Source organism: Acipenser ruthenus, chromosome 7, assembly GCF_902713425.1.
Source record: "Acipenser ruthenus chromosome 7, fAciRut3.2 maternal haplotype, whole genome shotgun sequence".
NCBI lineage: Eukaryota > Metazoa > Chordata > Actinopteri > Acipenseriformes > Acipenseridae > Acipenser > Acipenser ruthenus.
The window spans coordinates 51,735,186-51,755,174 of NC_081195.1; the positions used below are offsets into that span (position 1 = coordinate 51,735,186).

Consider the following 19,989-nt stretch of genomic DNA (forward strand, 5'->3'; position numbering starts at 1 on the left):
CCTGCTGCTCCAACACAAGCTACCTTAAGAGCCGGTACGATGCGGTCAATTGGTGAAGTTCGTCAGGAGTACTGCATAAAAAAACGAGTGTGTTGTGGTGGCAGTTGGTGATCAAAGAAATAAAACAAAATAAAATCAATAAATAATAATGTCATAGACTTAAAGTCATACCTTTGAAGTCATAATGCATTGCAAGTGTTATTAGGGAATGTTGTGCTGTGTTTTCAAGCGCTTCAATGTGACAGCGGGTGCGTTCACGGAGATCAAGAGCAGCCAGCCGCCGCAGGGGAGGGATACCATGGTAAATAGGTTACCTATTTACCATGGTATCTCTCCCCTGGGTGCGTTGTGTTTTGGTGAGCATTAATGCAGGAAAGCAGCGGGCGGGATGGCAAGCTTGTCCTGCTGCTCCAACACAAGTTACCTTAAGAGCCGGTACGATGCGGTCAATTGGTGAAGTTCGTCAGGAGTACTGCATAAAAAAACGAGTGTGTTGTGGTGGCAGTTGGTGATCAAAGAAATAAAACAAAATAAAATCAATAAATAATAATGTCATAGACTTAAAGTTGTAACAGATTTCTTAAACTGAATTGCTAAAACACTTTGTTCCAAAGAATTAACAGAAGTTAAAAATCTCTCTTTACAAAAAAGATAAAACAACTCAGTCAGAAATCAGCCACAGCACAAAAAAAGGGAATCCAGGGCAAGTAACAGATAGAAGCAAAATATAAGATTTATTACTTATCCAGCCAATAGCGAAACTATACAATTAACCCTCAGATCTTATGTAAATAGTAATTAATAAGTCTGGCAACCCCTGACAAAAGATAAACAAAATCCACTACAAAGAAAGGTAACTCATATTTTTCTGAGTTAGCTATATAAATATAAGTAACTCAGAAAATACTATTTGTTTAGGGATATATAAGACAATAATATCACAACCCAGGAGTATATTGACTAAATTGGCAAAGTTTAACAATTATATGCACCCTTTAGATGTTAACACCACCGAGAGAAAAACAATCACTTATACAGATTTTAGAGATTGATATCCCTTCACCCAACAATAAGAGTAACTAACAATTACAGGTTAGAGACCCAATAATATAATCCACTCAAGAGATAGCACAGAGAAAAAAAAAATAATGTTCAAAAACAAAAAACAAACACAGTCTTAATCCAAAGATCCATAAAACTCAAACAAGAAAAAAAAACAATGTCCCAGAAAACAAAACAAAAAATGGCCATTCAAAAAATTGTAATCCAATAGCAGCAGAAAAAAGAAAAAAAACAAAACCCCAAAAGGATTGATCTCACCCAATTCTACTGTTCAGGTCCACGGTGATGAAACTTCTTAATAGAGCTGCAATGTTCCTTTTAATCCATGCTTGAGAAAAAAGAAAACTCGCACCAGCGATTGAAAATAGTGCGTTCACACCAAATCCAACGCAAATATAGAAAAAGAACACGACTAGCAAACACGAAAGTATCAAAGCAAAACAAAACATTAAACTTACTATTAACAAACGTTAGTAAAGCCGAGTAAAAGATAATGTCCATGAAAAAGACTGAATATCTAATCCTAAACAAAGGAAACTACATCTTAAAAATCAATAGACATACTAAAACCCAGACTAACGAAATAGATAAAGAAGTAAATAAACTTAGCCAAAGGTTCCAAAAGAATGGCAAGTCCTGAGAGCACCAGCTGAGAACAAAGAACTCTCTAAAATAATTTTCTACCATCTTTTAAATTACCCGGCTACCAGTCAGGAAACGAGACCTGTGTAAAAAAAAGTATGGCAAGCCGAAAGGGACAGAATTGAAAAAAGCGTAGCAGTAATTCCAAGTGAAAAAATTAAGCAAGGCAATCTTAGTCAAATAACTACTGCTAACCACACCACGTCATATATATTAGAAAATCTGATCAAATAAAATACTTGACAGATTATATATATATTTTTTAGCCATGGATGATATTCAAAAGTATATTTAATTTGTTAGAAGCACAGAATATAGAACATAGAAAGTAAAGAAGTAACACGTCCAGACCATCTGCAATTCAGGTACGAATTAAACAGGTGTTGTGCTTATTACAACACATTGTGTGACAGTCGTCACAAAGTCATACCTTTGAAGTCATAATGCATTGCAAGTGTTATTAGGGAATGTTGTGCTGTGTTTTCAAGCGCTTCAATGTGCTGCTCTGCAAGGTTTGGAGACAGCGGGTGCGTTCACGGAGATCAAGAGCAGCCGGCGCAAAACACAAGGCACCCAGGGGAGAGATACCATGGTAAATAGGTTACATATTTACCTATTTTTGTTTCGGCGAACGGTTTTGGTGAGCAATAATGCAGGAAAGCAGCGGGCGGGATGGCGAGCTTGTCCTGCTGCTCCAACACAAGCTACCTTAAGAGCCGGTACGATGCGGTCAATTGGTGAAGTTCGTCAGGAGTACTGCATAAAAAAAACGAGTGTGTTGTCGTGGCAGTTGGTGATCAAAGAAATAAAACAAAATAAAATCAATAAATAATAATGTCATAGACTTAAAGTCATACCTTTGAAGTCATAATGCATTGCAAGTGTTATTAGGGAATGTTGTGCTGTGTTTTCAAGCGCTTCAATGTGCTGCTCTGCAAGGTTTGGAGACAGCGGGTGCGTTCACGGAGATCAAGAGCAGCCGGCGCAAAACACAAGGCACCCAGGGGAGAGATACCATGGTAAATAGGTTACATATTTACCTATTTTTGTTTCGGCGAACGGTTTTGGTGAGCAATAATGCAGGAAAGCAGCGGGCGGGATGGCGAGCTTGTCCTGCTGCTCCAACACAAGTTACCTTAAGAGCCGGTACGATGCGGTCAATTGGTGAAGTTCGTCAGGAGTACTGCATAAAAAAACGAGTGTGTTGTCGTGGCAGTTGGTGATCAAAGAAATAAAACAAAATAAAATCAATAAATAATAATGTCATAGACTTAAAGTCATACCTTTGAAGTCATAATGCATTGCAAGTGTTATTAGGGAATGTTGTGCTGTGTTTTCAAGCGCTTCAATGTGACAGCGGGTGCGTTCACGGAGATCAAGAGCAGCCAGCCGCCGCAGGGGAGGGATACCATGGTAAATAGGTTACCTATTTACCATGGTATCTCTCCCCTGGGTGCGTTGTGTTTTGGTGAGCATTAATGCAGGAAAGCAGCGGGCGGGATGGCGAGCTTGTCCTGCTGCTCCAACACAAGTTACCTTAAGAGCCGGTACGATGCGGGCAATGGGTGAAGTTCGTCAGGAGTACTGCATAAAAAAACGAGTGTGTTATGGTGGCAGTTGGTGATCAAAGAAATAAAACAAAATAAAATCAATAAATAATAATGTCATAGACTTAAAGTCATACCTTTGAAGTCATAATGCATTGCAAGTGTTATTAGGGAATGTTGTGCTGTGTTTTCAAGCGCTTCAATGTGACAGCGGGTGCGTTCACGGAGATCAAGAGCAGCCAGCCGCCGCAGGGGAGGGATACCATGGTAAATAGGTTACCTATTTACCATGGTATCTCTCCCCTGGGTGCGTTGTGTTTTGGTGAGCATTAATGCAGGAAAGCAGCGGGCGGGATGGCGAGCTTGTCCTGCTGCTCCAACACAAGTTACCTTAAGAGCCGGTACGATGGGGGCAATGGGTGAAGTTCGTCAGGAGTACTGCATAAAAAAACGAGTGTGTTGTGGTGGCAGTTGGTGATCAAAGAAATAAAACAAAATAAAATCAATAAATAATAATGTCATAGACTTAAAGTCATACCTTTGAAGTCATAATGCATTGCAAGTGTTATTAGGGAATGTTGTGCTGTGTTTTCAAGCGCTTCAATGTGCTGCTCTGCAAGGTTTGGAGACAGCGGGTGCGTTCACGGAGATCAAGAGCAGCCGGAGATCAAGAGCAGCCGCCGCAGGGGAGGGATACCATGGTAAATAGGTAAATACCATGGTAAATAGGTTACCTATTTACCATGGTATCTCTCCCCTGGGTGCGTTGTGTTTTGGTGAGCATTAATGCAGGAAAGCAGCGGGCGGGATGGCGAGCTTGTCCTGCTGCTCCAACACAAGTTACCTTAAGAGCCGGTACGATGCGGTCAATTGGTGAAGTTCGTCAGGAGTACTGCATAAAAAAACGAGTGTGTTGTCGTGGCAGTTGGTGATCAAAGAAATAAAACAAAATAAAATCAATAAATAATAATGTCATAGACTTAAAGTCATACCTTTGAAGTCATAATGCATTGCAAGTGTTATTAGGGAATGTTGTGCTGTGTTTTCAAGCGCTTCAATGTGACAGCGGGTGCGTTCACGGAGATCAAGAGCAGCTGGAGATCAAGAGCAGCCGCCGCAGGGGAGGGATACCATGGTAAATAGGTTACCTATTTACCATGGTATCTCTCCCCTGGGTGCGTTGTGTTTTGGTGAGCATTAATGCAGGAAAGCAGCGGGCGGGATGGCGAGCTTGTCCTGCTGCTCCAACACAAGCTAGCTTAAGAGCCGGTATGATGCGTGAAGTTCGTCAGGAGTACTGCATAAAAAAACGAGTGTGTTGTGGTGGCAGTTGGTGATCAAAGAAATAAAACAAAATAAAATCAATAAATAATAATGTCATAGACTTAAAGTCATACCTTTGAAGTCATAATGCATTGCCAGTGTTATTAGGGAATGTTGTGCTGTGTTTTCAAGCGCTTCAATGTGCTGCTCTGCAAGGTTTGGAGACAGCGGGTGCGTTCACGGAGATCAAGAGCAGCCGGCGCAAAACACAAGGCACCCAGGGGAGAGATACCATGGTAAATAGGTTACATATTTACCTATTTTTGTATCGGCGAACGGTTTTGGTGAGCAATAATGCAGGAAAGCAGCGGGCGGGATGGCGAGCTTGTCCTGCTGCTCCAACACAAGCTACCTTAAGAGCCGGTACGATGCGGTCAATTGGTGAAGTTCGTCAGGAGTACTATGAGGGGCCGTTTCGGACAAAAGTCTGTCAAAAACGGCGAGTGATGGGTCACGTTTCTGCGCGCAGGGAATCAGGTTTCTGCGCGCAGGGAATCAGGTTTCTGCGCGCAGGGAATCAGGTTTCTGCGCGCAGGGAATCACGTTTCTGCGCGCAGGGAATCACGTTTCTGCGCGCAGGGAATCACGTTTCTGCGCGCAGGGAATCAGCAGGCTATGCTGCTAGAGGGGAGGGGTTACTTTTGTCGTCACACAAACGTATTTTGCCAGAGGAGGCGATAAAAAAAACTAAGGAGCTAGACATGTCTTCACATTCGAATAGTAATGTAGCCCGGGGAATCGCCGAAGAAATAATTAACAACCCGGAAATCCTTCAACGCCTGGAAAGTGCCCTGAATGGTAAAAACAATCGTATGCCTACTACAAGACAGGAGACATCAACTATTGATGAAGAAGTTCGTCAATTGTTTCAAGGGCGGAATGTGGTCGCTGATCGTCCCGCTCAAAATAATTCCCCTGCATTCAATATGCAAAGAAACTTTATCACAGCCGGAGCAGTTCCAGGGATTTTAAATAGAAGGGCCAGGTAATTATTATTATTTCTAAAAACATATATGCAATTCATTTCTTAGGTTATGCTGCTAAGGACTATTTTAATTTGATTCAGAAATACATACCTCCAACTCATGATTAATACTTCTACTCTAGTGAAAGTCTACTCATTAGTATATGCAAAAAGATAAATAAAATAAAATAAATAAATAAATAAACGATGTAAAAGAACCGATTTAACATCCCGTATTACACAGAATAATGTACAAATGCAATGTTTTGGACACAGTAGTAATAAAGTAATTAATACCCATTATCTTTGCTTTGTAGTCGCCCTGGGTAAGGGCATCTTCTAGTACTACTAATAATAACAAATGTAGGCCTATTATTCTTTCTTTTATTTGTATTTATTATTTACGAGCTGTATTTGTATTTTAGTAGCTGTATTTACATATTACAAACGGAAGGTAGGATTACAATGGCACCAACAATTGTAAAGCTTTTAGTAAGTTAATTTCTAATAATGAGGCCTACTGTTCAATTTAATTCAACTGCTAACTGCAACCCCCCCCCCCCAAAAAAAAGGCCTCCATGAAAGCAAATATTTTGTCCAGGGCGACTTATAATTATTGTATTATTTTTACATACAATTACCCAGTACTACTGCAGTGAATTATACAATATTTATCTTTTGGTTGTATAATACAGTAAATATGACTATTATAATGTATATGTATACATATTGAAATGTGGAACTAAATGTATGGTTTATGGGCCTATTTGGGGGGGGGGGGGGGGGGGGTGTTAATATAGGCTATATTAATATTAAGTGAATATGAGGCAAATGTAACCAGATCTTCATTTCCTGCAATGCAAAAAAATTAAAAATCTGCTCATGGAAGTAATTTATGGGCATTGTCATATCATTGTAGTTTGTACAACTGCATGTCCGTTTGCTTTAGGAACAGATGAGAAATAAACGAGTTGCCATTAAGTGATATATGTTAAATCTACTGGGTTGATGTTTTGCTTTTACTGTATATATTTTAATTAATTTCTTAGCTGACGTCCTTATCCAGGGCGACTTACAATTGTTACAAGATATCACATCATTTTTATATACAATTACCCATTTATACAGTTGGGTTTTTACTAGAGCAATCTAGGTAAAGTACCTTGCTCAAGGGTACAGCAGCAGTGTCCCCACCGGGGATTGAACCCACGACCCTCCGGTCAAGAGTCCAGAGCCCAGAGCCCTAACCACTACTCCACACTGCTGCTCTTTCCTTATAGGTATATCATGAATTATACTAAACAATATACTATTTTGAGTAGATAATCCTATTTTAAGGCTAGTTAGTCCTGAGTAATATAATGAATGCAGTGGTCATAACATTTTTAAATATATATATTTTGCACAGAAAGAGACCCAGAAATGTTTGTGGCCCTTTCCACAAAGATGTTTGTCTACTAACGGGTCCCAATGACACAGACATCCCGAAAGGCAAAATACGCTTATACCTGGCAGAGCAAGGGCATCTGGTTTTAGGTGTGAGATTTATGAAGGAGTGGGAGCCACATGAGGTGCAAAACCACTTGCACACAGTCTTTGAAAGAATCCTGACAGAAAACATTCAGTGAGTAAAGGAAGGCAGTCTTTGTAAACATAAGCACTTTATCATTTGTGTTAATATAATGATAATTGGTAGTTAAGATTTAAATATATATTATAATGTTGCATTTTGAAGAAGTGTGCTTTAGCTTATGATGTATTCGGTTTCCTAAGACCATGATATATTTTAGCTTGCATTCTCTATTCTTGTAGATTTGAAATAATGGTGACACTCAACAACAAATTAATAAAGCCAAGTCTGGAGCGAGACCAAAAGATGAATGGACTGTTACTAAATAACATTTTCAAGGACAAAACTGTGTACCTTCGTCCATCTTTACAACTGCTGGTCGTTCCTGCAAATGCAAAGGTAACAGTCAATGACTGTTTCTATTTGTTCGAATGTACAGTATATAGAAATAGCAATTGTTAAAGATTGTAGTCATTCATTCACAGTCTTACTGTATTTATTTTTAAAAGCAACTAATTCAGGCACTTTAGTTTTCTAAACTTAATTCACTACAGGAGATTTTTTTTTTTTGCAGAAGAACAGAGGTACTCTGTCAAATAATGATGATGATGATATTGAAATAGATTTGACTGATTCCAGTCCACCAATGAACAGCCTGAATGTAACAGTTCTTCAGGTCATTGAGGATGCTCCTTCAGAACTCATAGATGCTCCATATTCGACAGCAGGTTCAGATGGGCCTCTTATCATAACAGAAGAAGAAAATGCCACAGTTTCCAGGGTTCTTGATTGTCCAAGGTAAGAAATCACAACTATAGTAATGTGCTTACACTTTATTTGATCCAGATTGTGTATTATGTCCCAGTTGTACGATAAAAAAAAAGTGCTAGTTTTTTATTTTTACAAATATTAAGACTTTAGCTATTAGTATATCACAACAGGTCATAGTTTTTCTTGAATAGCAACAGATTTGCAGGTCATGCTGTGAAATCGGTGTCACAATACCTGGACTCCTATCAAATCTATTTTCTAGTGAATGGCAGTATGCTGCTTTATTTGTTGATGAAGAGCTCAGCGAAAGCTTTGAAGATCCAATACCCCGTTCCACTGGTATTGAAACATCCCACCATGAACGGTAAAGTTGCATTTGTGTTTCATACTTCCTTCCTTATAATCAGGGCCCTGTGTTTTTCGCTACTTGTTTTTTTAAACCGTGTTTCAGTTGATTAAAGTAACGCAATGGGGTGAGTGTTAATAATTGCTTAAGTGGTAGTTTCATGAGGACACTGTATCGGCATCTTGCGGTGCAGGTTGGAATAAAACGCAGGGCTCTACTTGTAATACATTCAAATTTTAACTGTTAAAAGGGGGACCATTGTAGCTTTTATCTGTAAACCATTTAAAATTAAAGACAACTTTTTATTATCTTTCCTTTTATAGGCATTTAGTTTGATGTATAGGTATATATTCTTATGAGTTAATGTAGTTTTATTTGTCAGGTATTTCTTTGATTTTTACATTTATAGTATCACAGTCAAGTGTTTCTGACAAGATATTTGATACAATAATATCTGCTAAAAATAAATAATTATTTTCTTTTAATATTTCTTATTATTTCACCAGAGACATTGGGGATATTCTCTGTGAGCTGGCCTCCCAGATTGATACAGAAAATGTCTCCCTGTTTAATATCAGCCGGAATCACCTATGGGACGGAGTGAAACGAGGCTTTAAAAAAAAAACTTTCTTACCTTGCAAAAGGCTTTCGGTGAAATTTATGGACGATATAGGAGTGAGCGAAGGAGCCGTCGACCTCGGAGGACCAAGGAGAGAATTTTTAACCATGCTAATGGAGTCCTTGCACCAAGGAAGCCTCTTTGTGGGACCAGACCATGCCAAGTTCCTAAACTACATTAGTGGATGTAATGAATCCATGCTTTTTTAATTCTTTATCATTAAGTTTTCAGTCTGTCTAAGTCTAACATTCTTTATTTCAGTGATGGTCTCGGATGACTATTTTTATGCGGGTATGACTATTGCAACATCACTGGTTCATGGTGGACCTGGCCCACAGTTCTTATCACCAGTACTTTTTGAGGCGCTTTCAAGTACACCCGAGTCCACATTTGTGGCAGTGCAAGATATCCCTGATATGGACATAAGGAACTATCTGGAGAAGGTAAATATTTGCCAATTGTGTTTGCAAAAGTAATCTACCATCATATTTACAGCTTTTTCTAATCTTATTCATCAATGTATCTATTGATTAGAACAATTATTCACGTTATATTGCACAGGTATGGAGTGAGATTACTGTAAAATAGTATGTACTTGTATTTACCATTATGAATAAAAAATACGACTATGAATCGTAAATACGACCACAAAAAAAAAAAAACAGGAGTGCGAGTAAAAAAAAACAAAAAACTACATTTTGGATGAAGATTATACGCTCAGAAGTCCTAATCAATTGTTCCCACCATTAACAATCTGTGGCTTCTGTGATGTATTTTTGACAGTGATATCACACTCCATCCAACTCGTAGCTTTTTTGATTCATAGTCATATTTTTTTTTATTCTTGTAAATAGTACAAAATATTTGACAGTAATCTCACTCCATAACCGATTGCCTGGAAATGAATATAAGTAGTCTTTTCTTTGCAAAATGTAATATGAAAGATTTATAAAGACAAATTGCATTTTTATTTTTTACAGCTTCTAACTTACCAGGAAGAACATTCAAACACAGCAGACTTATTTGAACCAATCCAAACTCTGATGCAGCTGGCTGGAACACACAAAGTTATCCGTAATGCTGATGATTATCGCAAGATTGCTGAAGAAACTGCACATTGGTACATTTTTGGAAGAACACGGGCAGCATTTGAGAGGTACACTCATTCTGCTCGGCCCTGCCCTGTCCTGCTCGGCCATCCCCGGCCATGTGCACTTGGCCCCCTACGTGGCTCTGTTCTGCCGTTCTGCCCTGCTCTGCCCCGCTCTGCTCGGCCATGCCCTGCGTTTGGCCCTGCTTTTAATTCTTATTAAACAATGCAAAGCTGCAATGTAGATTTTATGTTTGTTGGTTAACTTTGCTTTGCATTATAAATGAAAGGTAATTGGTTTTTAATTAATGTTTAATTCATTTTGATGTTTATTTTTCATTTTTAAGAGGGCTGTAGTGGGGTCATTAAAAACAATGTGCTTGTTCAGGCTCGGTTTATGGTTGGGCTCTTTGTTCTCTGGCACTGTACGATATCCATATTTCACACAGACTTCACTCCAGTGGTCTGCTCTTTTTATCTTGTGATTTTGTACGAAATGATTGTTTTAGTAATTGTTATTTTTAACACACAGTAAGGCAACTGTGGAAGGAAGCACCCTTCTGAATATTAAATACCTCCCTCCTAGTGTCATTTGCATACATTTCAATGGCATTTGTCCCCGGTATATAGTCCATGTGTTAAAAAGCAGATAGAGCATGGAAAGCAGATAGCACATGGTAAGCTGAATCAGGCCCTATGTTTTTAATTCTTAAAATGTCCATTCTTTTTCAGATTAAAGGAAGGGCTGAAAACTCTAGGTGTACTGGATGCTATGACCAAGTATCCCAATGCATTCAAGCATGTCATGTGCTACACAGAAGACACCCTCACAGCCAAGACATTTGATAATATCTTCCGCCCTGTTCTACACCCATTGGGCTCCAATAAAAGGGGAACAGAAAATCTTGTATTGTCTCACTGGAAAGACTTTATACAAGAACTACAAGGTGACTGTACTACTGTTGTTCACTAGAAAAAAATACATACTTCTTTGTAGTTAGGTTACTTTTCGATTCATCTTTCACTCAGCTGGGCACACTGTCTTTGGAAGTATTTTGATTATGTTGATGTTGGCCACACAAACACAGTAAGTAACAAGCTTGCTTTATTTATTTATTTATTTTATTAATTTCAGATGAGCCATCAGATGTCACATTGAAGTCACTACTATTCTTTATTACTGGCTGCAAGACCGTACCACCACTGGGATTCAGACCAGAACCCACTGTAGATTTTTTACATGATGCTGAGGACAATGGAGAGAAATCAAGATTTCCAAAGGCAAATACATGCAACTGCACGCTGTTTTTACCAACTATACATGTAGTTTATGAAGAATTCACTGAAGCCATGAGATATGCTGTTCTAAATTGTCAGGGCTTTGGCTTTGCATAGTCAACTATTGATCTTCTGGTGTGCTGGATGGTAGGGACGCTCCAGATAAAACCAAAGAAAGGAAAAATCAAAAAAAAATGAGAAAAAAAATACAGTATACTTGGGATTTCTTGTTTTTCCTGGTCCTGGGGAGATCTGTGTGTTCTGTTTTTTTTCCCCCAACTCAATGATTTAATTGCACCCTTCATTTAACTAATACTTTACCTAATCTGAGCTTTTTCTTTTCTTTGGAGCTCTTAAAGTTAATTTGAAGTTACAGGTATAGAAAAGAATTGTGAAACACTGCTTTAACCAATTCATCAGTTTCAAACAACAAACACTAAATGGGCAACTGATTTGATCATTTATTATTTCCATGGCAAATGCAAATTTATTTATATTAAATATTATTTGTATTAAATATATTTGGCTCAGCACTACTTTTTATTATTAGTCATAACACAAAATTGAATGTTTAATAATGGTTTTGAAAAAAAAACTGACAAGCAGGGGTGTGCTCTAAATTACTTAAGTGGGCCAATTATGTATGTATTTATTTATTTATTGATATTTATATAGCGCTTTTATCAAAGTGCTTTACAAAGTGTAACAGTACAGTATAGGATAAATGAAAATTGTATTAAACAAAGGAAACTGACAAATATGTAAATAAATGAATGCTGGGAAGGGCAGGAGAGGACAATAGACAAACAAAAAGACAACAACAAATCTAATTGGAAAGATGGTATGGAAGGATTCGGAGGAGAATTAGGGTAGGCCACAGAAAATAGGTGGGTTTGAGGGAGGAACGGAATGTCATTGGGTTGGGAGACTGCTTAATATTAAGGGGGAGCCTGTTCCATTGAAGGAGGGGGGGGGGGGGGGCAAGAAGAGAAAAGAGAAACCACAGTAGTACGTTAACAGAGGTAAGATTGAATCCAAGATAAAGGTGTACCAGAAATACCAAGATTAGACAGAGTGGTAGAGAGGACAGAATGATCCACGGTGTTGAAGGCTGGCGAAAAATCAAGAATAAGACTAGAGGAAAGGTTTGCATGCACAGCATTAGCAGATGGTTGTAAGTGATCAGAGGTAGAGGAGAGAGATGTGGCAGAGATGGAGTTGAAGATAACAGAAAGGAATTATTGGAAAAAGGAAGAAGAAAGAAAGAGGACAAACAAAGGAGGTTTGCTAGGAACTATGGGGATTGAAGCTTTTGACCTGGACAGGCTACTAACCCAACTTAAAAGGGACAGGGGGATGAGTATCCACCCACATATGTAGCATCGGGAGTGATACAACAACACCATTTTTGCAATTAATTGAGTTGGAACGTAATTATTTGTATACAACACTATCTAACATTGTTTATCACATAATCCAAAACAAATAAATAATGATTAATACCACTATTGTCATCATCTGATAATGGATCACAAAGAGATAGAAGCTCCCTGTGGTTTTCAGCGCTCATTTGTACTGTATTATGTGGAACATGAATGTATGTGTCTGCCTCATTTGCTGTAATTGGGCCTGCATGGTCAATTCCATAATTATCTATGCCACTCAGAAGATCTTGTGAATTTACTGTAGTAAGATCTGAAAGTATTCCAGAATGCCATAATGCTAAGGGAGACATTGACTGAACAGTGCTAAGTCGATGGTAATTCCACTGGCGAGTGAATTCTTGCACAGAATTTCCTATTCTTGGAATGTAAACAAAGTGTAATGCACATAAATCAACTTCATTTGTAGAATCTAAGATTCCAATGTTTTCCATGTACATAAACAATTGCCTATAAAACTCAGAAACCACTCTGTTCACTTCACCCCAAAGACGCTCTATTCTCTGGTTGTGAACACTTCTGCCTGCAATAAAACTTCCTCTGTTTCTGCCACGGCTCATAATCATGTATCTAGCAACATCAATGTTTTCACCACCTCGATCCCCTCTAACTCTCAGTGGTAACCCATACCTTGATACACCCTCTTCAAAGAAATGCAAAACAGTAGCTGCACAATTGTTTGTGCAGCATGTCAGGTATATAATCATTCTACTGTAACCATCAATGCATCCATGGTACACAAATCTCCATGAAATAAGCTTGTGATTTGAATCAATGTGCCTGAAATGACAAAAGAAAAAATAGAAGTTTTAAGTATTAGGTTTCCATGGTTTCCAATAAAACAATTTACACATAATGTACACAATGGACCTTGTGAATCCACAACCAAATAGTGTTATTTTTATATATATATATATATATATATATATATATATATATATATATATATATATAATTTAAAATCCTTAATCCCTAGCAGTACATGACTGCTGGATTTATAATTTACCTTAAACTTTATTTTTACCTTAAACTTTCCTTAATCATTATATAAATGTTTAAGTTCCTACCATAAATGATTAGGTCCTCTGACATTATATATTCTCCTTCTAATTGTATGCCGTCTTCTAAGGGCTCTGCCAACTGGGTCCAGGGCATTTAATCGATCTCTAATTCTCCTTCTCTGAACTCTTAATCCTCTGGCTAGGACACCACCTTAGAATAAGAGCAATAGTTCATAATGTTGTTTAGTTCGAATTAAATAAACCTAATCATAACTACATGCAAGTACACTTTCACCTGTATTGCCTAAAATAACATGCAATATATATAACAAATAACTATTGAAATGTGTATTTTTTGTGAAACCTCTAAGTTGCACTGGGTAAGAGGATATGCACTGATTGAGACCTATGCTTTATTACACACCTTTGATGAACAAATACCAAAAATTCTACAGCGAAAAATTTATTTTACCTTGAACATAGTTGCCTCCTGCATTTGGCGTTTCTCTCAGGATTTCCCTTATAATATTATCCAGTTCACTATTTGAGATGTTGGCATAATTTTCTCCTGTCATTCCATATTGCTGCCTTCTGCGAAACAGTGTCCGCTCACTTGTGCAGAGGCAAGCTGCAATTGAACACCATGGCATTCCTGTTGCACGTAGTTGCTGTAGTTGATCTTTGGTTATGCAGTATCTGCAACATTAAATGTAATTTGTTTAATAATAAAATAACACATATTATTATTACTCTGATTAAATATGGTAGTGCATTTTCTCAGCATAAAATGTAGCAATAGCAATACAATAAGCATTTAAATCAATATACTTTAATGCTTTTAACCATACCTTGGGCGACCTCTTGTGCTTTCAAGGGGACTGTTGAAAAGAAATTCAAATTGGGATCGAGGAGCCAATCTTTGGTCAACTTCACCATACACTGTCCTCACAGCGTCAAATAATCTATTTATCAGCAAACATACTTGATCCACTCCCTGTTGAAAAATCAAGATTAAAATTAGTTATTTGTTTGAAATAAATGCAAGGAAAGAAAGCCAGAAAGAAAAACATGTTTCCTTGTGTCCAATGTTTGTATTTATTTTTAAGTCTTAAATGAAGTCCTTACTGCGCCTTAAAAATGATGTCCAAACAAACACAACCAGGTGTGTAGATCTCCAAATGCATTTTGAAGAATGGTGATGAAAAATCACTGATCAAAACCATGTGAAAAAATATTATTTTATTGATTAAAGAGCAGGCAAATAAAGTGATGACGTGCAGAAAGTGCTCAGTCCAAACTGATTATTAATTAAGGACAAATATCGGTCAGGTGTTCAGATAAAATACCATGTAAAACAGTCCAATTCAGTTAAATACCATGTAAAACAGTTTTTTTTTTCTGTAACTTGTCCTATAATGAAATCCTGCAATAGTATTTACTAGTGTATTCCTTTTAATGTCTGTCAATGTATGAATTGGTCTGTGTACATGTTATTTTTTTGGTATTATTACTTAATGTATTTTTTTTTTAAGAAATGCATTACATTTCTCTATTCATCAAATAAAGAGTAGATTTTTGAGACAACCAGTTTAAGGTATTGTTCTTACTTCACAACTGTCCAGGACGGATGCTAAAGTTGACAAAATCCTTACATGTTCTTCGAGTAAACGATGTAGATGGTCAAATGTATTAAAATCATTAGTATCTAATGCCTGTTGAACTTGTTCTAAACAGTCATCCAGCTCCAAAAAATATAAATTTAGATCCTCGATATTGTCAGTAACGGAACAGATAGCGCACAATACTATAATGAAAAAATGTATACAAGTAGCCATTTTTCTTCTGTTTATGACGATTTACTGATTTCCTTGTGTCAATTCATAAAGGCGACTCCTCCCTCAAAGAAACGTGATTCCCTGCGCGCAGAAAACCTGATTCCCTGCGCGCGGAAACCTGATTCCCTGCGCGCGGAAACCTGATTCCCTGCGCGCGGAAACCTGATTCCCTGCGCGCGGAAACCTGATTCCCTGCGCGCGGGAAACCTGATTCCCTGCGCGCGGAAACCTGATTCCCTGCGCGCGGAAACCTGATTCCCTGCGCGCGGAAACCTGATTCCCTGCGCGCGGAAAACATGATTCCCTGCGCGCGGAAACGTGATTCCCTGCGCGCGGAAACCTGATTCCCTGCGCGCGGAAACCTGATTCCCTGCGCGCGGAAACCTGATTCCCTGCGCGCGGAAAACATGATTCCCTGCGCGCGGAAACGTGATTCCCTGCGCGCGGAAACCTGATTCCCTGCGCGCGGAAACCTGATTCCCTGCGCGCGGAAACCTGATTCCCTGCGCGCGGAAACCTGATTCCCTATGAGGGGCCGTTTCGGACAAAAGTCTGTCAAAAACGGCGAGTGAAGGGTCACGTTTCCGCGCGCAGGGAATCAGGTTGCACGATAGGGTGCCGTTCCGGACAAAAGTCTGTCAAAAACGGCGAGTGATGGGTCACTTTTCTGCGCGCAGGGAATTATGAGGGGCCGTTTCGGACAAAAGTCTGTCAAAAACGGCGAGTGAAGGGTCACGTTTCCGCGCGCAGGGAATCAGGTTGCACGATAGGGTGCCGTTCCGGACAAAAGTCTGTCAAAAACGGCGAGTGATGGGTCACTTTTCTGCGCGCAGGGAATCAGGTTTCCGCGCGCAGGGAATCAGGTTTCCGCGCGCAGGGAATCAGGTTTCCGCGCGCAGGGAATCACGTTTCCGCGCGCAGGGAATCATGTTTTCCGCGCGCAGGGAATCAGGTTTCCGCGCGCAGGGAATCAGGTTTCCGCGCGCAGGGAATCAGGTTTCCGCGCGCAGGGAATCAGGTTTCCGCGCGCAGGGAATCATGTTTTCCGCGCGCAGGGAATCAGGTTTCCGCGCGCAGGGAATCAGGTTTCCGCGCGCAGGGAATCAGGTTTCCGCGCGCAGGGAATCACGTTTCCGCGCGCAGGGAATCATGTTTTCCGCGCGCAGGGAATCACGTTTCCGCGCGCAGGGAATCAGGTTTTCTGCGCGCAGGGAATCAGGTTTCTTTGAGGGAGGAGTCGCCTTTATGAATTGACACAAGGAAATCAGTAAATCGTCATAAACAGAAGAAAAATGGCTACTTGTATACATTTTTTCATTATAGTATTGTGCGCTATCTGTTCCGTTACTGACAATATCGAGGATCTAAATTTATATTTTTTGGAGCTGGATGACTGTACACAGACCAATTCATACATTGACAGACATTAAAAGGAATACACTAGTAAATACTATTGCAGGATTTCATTATAGGACAAGTTACAGAAAAAAAAACTGTTTTACATGGTATTTAACTGAATTGGACTGTTTTACATGGTATTTTATCTGAACACCTGACCGATATTTGTCCTTAATTAATAATCAGTTTGGACTGAGCACTTTCTGCACGTCATCACTTTATTTGCCTGCTCTTTAATCAATAAAATAATATTTTTTCACATGGTTTTGATCAGTGATTTTTCATCGCCATTCTTCAAAATGCATTTGGAGATCTACACACCTGGTTGTGTTTGTTTGGACATCATTTTTAAGGCGCAGTAAGGACTTCATTTAAGACTTAAAAATAAATACAAACATTGGACACAAGGAAACATGTTTTTCTTTCTGGCTTTCTTTCCTTGCATTTATTTCAAACAAATAACTAATTTTAATCTTGATTTTTCAACAGGGAGTGGATCAAGTATGTTTGCTGATAAATAGATTATTTGACGCTGTGAGGACAGTGTATGGTGAAGTTGACCAAAGATTGGCTCCTCGATCCCAATTTGAATTTCTTTTCAACAGTCCCCTTGAAAGCACAAGAGGTCGCCCAAGGTATGGTTAAAAGCATTAAAGTATATTGATTTAAATGCTTATTGTATTGCTATTGCTACATTTTATGCTGAGAAAATGCACTACCATATTTAATCAGAGTAATAATAATATGTGTTATTTTATTATTAAACAAATTACATTTAATGTTGCAGATACTGCATAACCAAAGATCAACTACAGCAACTACGTGCAACAGGAATGCCATGGTGTTCAATTGCAGCTTGCCTCTGCACAAGTGAGCGGACACTGTTTCGCAGAAGGCAGCAATATGGAATGACAGGAGAAAATTATGCCAACATCTCAAATAGTGAACTGGATAATATTATAAGGGAAATCCTGAGAGAAACGCCAAATGCAGGAGGCAACTATGTTCAAGGTAAAATAAATTTTTCGCTGTAGAATTTTTGGTATTTGTTCATCAAAGGTGTGTAATAAAGCATAGGTCTCAATCAGTGCATATCCTCTTACCCAGTGCAACTTAGAGGTTTCACAAAAAATACACATTTCAATAGTTATTTGTTATATATATTGCATGTTATTTTAGGCAATACAGGTGAAAGTGTACTTGCATGTAGTTATGATTAGGTTTATTTAATTCGAACTAAACAACATTATGAACTATTGCTCTTATTCTAAGGTGGTGTCCTAGCCAGAGGATTAAGAGTTCAGAGAAGGAGAATTAGAGATCGATTAAATGCCCTGGACCCAGTTGGCAGAGCCCTTAGAAGACGGCATACAATTAGAAGGAGAATATATAATGTCAGAGGACCTAATCATTTATGGTAGGAACTTAAACATTTATATAATGATTAAGGAAAGTTTAAGGTAAAAATAAAGTTTAAGGTAAATTATAAATCCAGCAGTCATGTACTGCTAGGGATTAAGGATTTTAAATTATATATATATATATATATATATATATATATATATATATATATATATATATATATAAAAATAACACTATTTGGTTGTGGATTCACAAGGTCCATTGTGTACATTATGTGTAAATTGTTTTATTGGAAACCATGGAAACCTAATACTTAAAACTTCTATTTTTTCTTTTGTCATTTCAGGCACATTGATTCAAATCACAAGCTTATTTCATGGAGATTTGTGTACCATGGATGCATTGATGGTTACAGTAGAATGATTATATACCTGACATGCTGCACAAACAATTGTGCAGCTACTGTTTTGCATTTCTTTGAAGAGGGTGTATCAAGGTATGGGTTACCACTGAGAGTTAGAGGGGATCGAGGTGGTGAAAACATTGATGTTGCTAGATACATGATTATGAGCCGTGGCAGAAACAGAGGAAGTTTTATTGCAGGCAGAAGTGTTCACAACCAGAGAATAGAGCGTCTTTGGGGTGAAGTGAACAGAGTGGTTTCTGAGTTTTATAGGCAATTGTTTATGTACATGGAAAACATTGGAATCTTAGATTCTACAAATGAAGTTGATTTATGTGCATTACACTTTGTTTACATTCCAAGAATAGGAAATTCTGTGCAAGAATTCACTCGCCAGTGGAATTACCATCGACTTAGCACTGTTCAGTCAATGTCTCCCTTAGCATTATGGCATTCTGGAATACTTTCAGATCTTACTACAGTAAATTCACAAGATCTTCTGAGTGGCATAGATAATTATGGAATTGACCATGCAGGCCCAATTACAGCAAATGAGGCAGACACATACATTCATGTTCCACATAATACAGTACAAATGAGCGCTGAAAACCACAGGGAGCTTCTATCTCTTTGTGATCCATTATCAGATGATGACAATAGTGGTATTAATCATTATTTATTTGTTTTGGATTATGTGATAAACAATGTTAGATAGTGTTGTATACAAATAATTACGTTCCAACTCAATTAATTGCAAAAATGGTGTTGTTGTATCACTCCCGATGCTACATATGTGGGTGGATACTCATCCCCCTGTCCCTTTTAAGTTGGGTTAGTAGCCTGTCCAGGTCAAAAGCTTCAATCCCCATAGTTCCTAGCAAACCTCCTTTGTTTGTCCTCTTTCTTTCTTCTTCCTTTTTCCAATAATTCCTTTCTGTTATCTTCAACTCCATCTCTGCCACATCTCTCTCCTCTACCTGATCACTTACAACCATCTGCTAATGCTGTGCATGCAAACCTTTCCTCTAGTCTTATTCTTGATTTTTCGCCAGCCTTCAACACCGTGGATCATTCTGTCCTCTCTACCACTCTGTCTAATCTTGGTATTTCTGGTACACCTTTATCTTGGATTCAATCTTACCTCTGTTAACGTACTACTGTGGTTTCTCTTTTCTCTTCTTGCCCCCCCCCCCCCCCTCCCTCCTTCAATGGAACAGGCTCCCCCTTAATATTAAGCAGTCTCCCAACCCAATGACATTCCGTTCCTCCCTCAAACCCACCTATTTTCTGTGGCCTACCCTAATTCTCCTCCGAATCCTTCCATACCATCTTTCCA

General features: G+C 38.6%; 3 protein-coding genes across 5 annotated transcripts; 2 read left to right on the top strand and 1 right to left on the bottom strand.

The window, feature by feature from the left end:
* Positions 1-5,120: 5,120 nt before the first annotated feature.
* LOC117421629 (G2/M phase-specific E3 ubiquitin-protein ligase-like) lies at positions 5,121-11,731 on the top strand. Of its 2 annotated transcripts, XM_034036120.3 has the most exons (10): positions 5,121-5,559; positions 6,947-7,162; positions 7,351-7,507; positions 7,683-7,906; positions 8,142-8,243; positions 8,732-9,030; positions 9,106-9,287; positions 9,825-10,000; positions 10,667-10,881; positions 11,070-11,731. In XM_034036120.3, the coding sequence occupies exons 1-10, from the start codon at positions 5,276-5,278 to the stop codon at positions 11,327-11,329; spliced, it is 2,115 nt and encodes a 704-aa protein (XP_033892011.2). In that variant the 5' UTR covers positions 5,121-5,275; the 3' UTR covers positions 11,330-11,731. The 2 variants fall into 2 exon arrangements, with proteins under 2 accessions (XP_033892011.2, XP_033892012.2); XM_034036121.3 differs by lacking the exon at positions 6,947-7,162 and having other exon boundaries at positions 5,122-5,559.
* A 452-nt stretch (positions 11,732-12,183) lies between these two features.
* LOC131737535 (uncharacterized) lies at positions 12,184-15,623 on the bottom strand. 2 transcript variants are annotated; one of them, XM_059027253.1, is made up of 5 exons: positions 15,263-15,623; positions 14,504-14,649; positions 14,128-14,351; positions 13,722-13,866; positions 12,184-13,434 (listed from the first exon to the last, which is right to left on the bottom strand). In XM_059027253.1, exons 1-5 carry the CDS (start codon positions 15,488-15,490, stop codon positions 12,663-12,665), a joined length of 1,515 nt encoding a protein of 504 aa, XP_058883236.1. In that variant the 5' UTR covers positions 15,491-15,623; the 3' UTR covers positions 12,184-12,662. The 2 variants fall into 2 exon arrangements, with proteins under 2 accessions (XP_058883236.1, XP_058883237.1); XM_059027254.1 differs by lacking the exon at positions 15,263-15,623 and having other exon boundaries at positions 14,504-15,248.
* Positions 15,624-17,190: 1,567 nt separating this feature from the next.
* On the top strand, positions 17,191-19,618 carry LOC131737536 (uncharacterized). Its single transcript, XM_059027255.1, has 4 exons — positions 17,191-17,523; positions 17,676-17,899; positions 18,161-18,305; positions 18,597-19,618. The coding sequence occupies exons 2-4, from the start codon at positions 17,722-17,724 to the stop codon at positions 19,366-19,368; spliced, it is 1,095 nt and encodes a 364-aa protein (XP_058883238.1). The 5' UTR covers positions 17,191-17,523; positions 17,676-17,721; the 3' UTR covers positions 19,369-19,618.
* Positions 19,619-19,989: the final 371 nt, after the last annotated feature.

What these genes read in the sequence shown, in the direction of transcription:
- LOC117421629 (XM_034036120.3), top strand. Translation starts at nt 5,276, where the DNA reads ATGTCTTCACATTCGAATAGTAATGTAGCCCGGGGAATCGCCGAAGAA. An exon ending in ATCCTGACAGAAAACATTCA is followed by an intron (nt 7,163 to 7,350) that starts GTGAGTAAAGGA and finishes CTATTCTTGTAG; the next exon opens with ATTTGAAATAATGGTGACAC. An exon ending in AGGGTTCTTGATTGTCCAAG is followed by an intron (nt 7,907 to 8,141) that starts GTAAGAAATCAC and finishes TCTATTTTCTAG; the next exon opens with TGAATGGCAGTATGCTGCTT.
- LOC131737535 (XM_059027253.1), bottom strand. Translation starts at nt 15,490, where the DNA reads ATGGCTACTTGTATACATTTTTTCATTATAGTATTGTGCGCTATCTGT. An exon ending in AGCACAAGAGGTCGCCCAAG is followed by an intron (nt 14,352 to 14,503) that starts GTATGGTTAAAA and finishes TTAATGTTGCAG; the next exon opens with ATACTGCATAACCAAAGATC. An exon ending in AGAGGACCTAATCATTTATG is followed by an intron (nt 13,435 to 13,721) that starts GTAGGAACTTAA and finishes TTGTCATTTCAG; the next exon opens with GCACATTGATTCAAATCACA.
- LOC131737536 (XM_059027255.1), top strand. Translation starts at nt 17,722, where the DNA reads ATGCCATGGTGTTCAATTGCAGCTTGCCTCTGCACAAGTGAGCGGACA. An exon ending in AGGAGGCAACTATGTTCAAG is followed by an intron (nt 17,900 to 18,160) that starts GTAAAATAAATT and finishes TCTTATTCTAAG; the next exon opens with GTGGTGTCCTAGCCAGAGGA. An exon ending in AGAGGACCTAATCATTTATG is followed by an intron (nt 18,306 to 18,596) that starts GTAGGAACTTAA and finishes TTGTCATTTCAG; the next exon opens with GCACATTGATTCAAATCACA.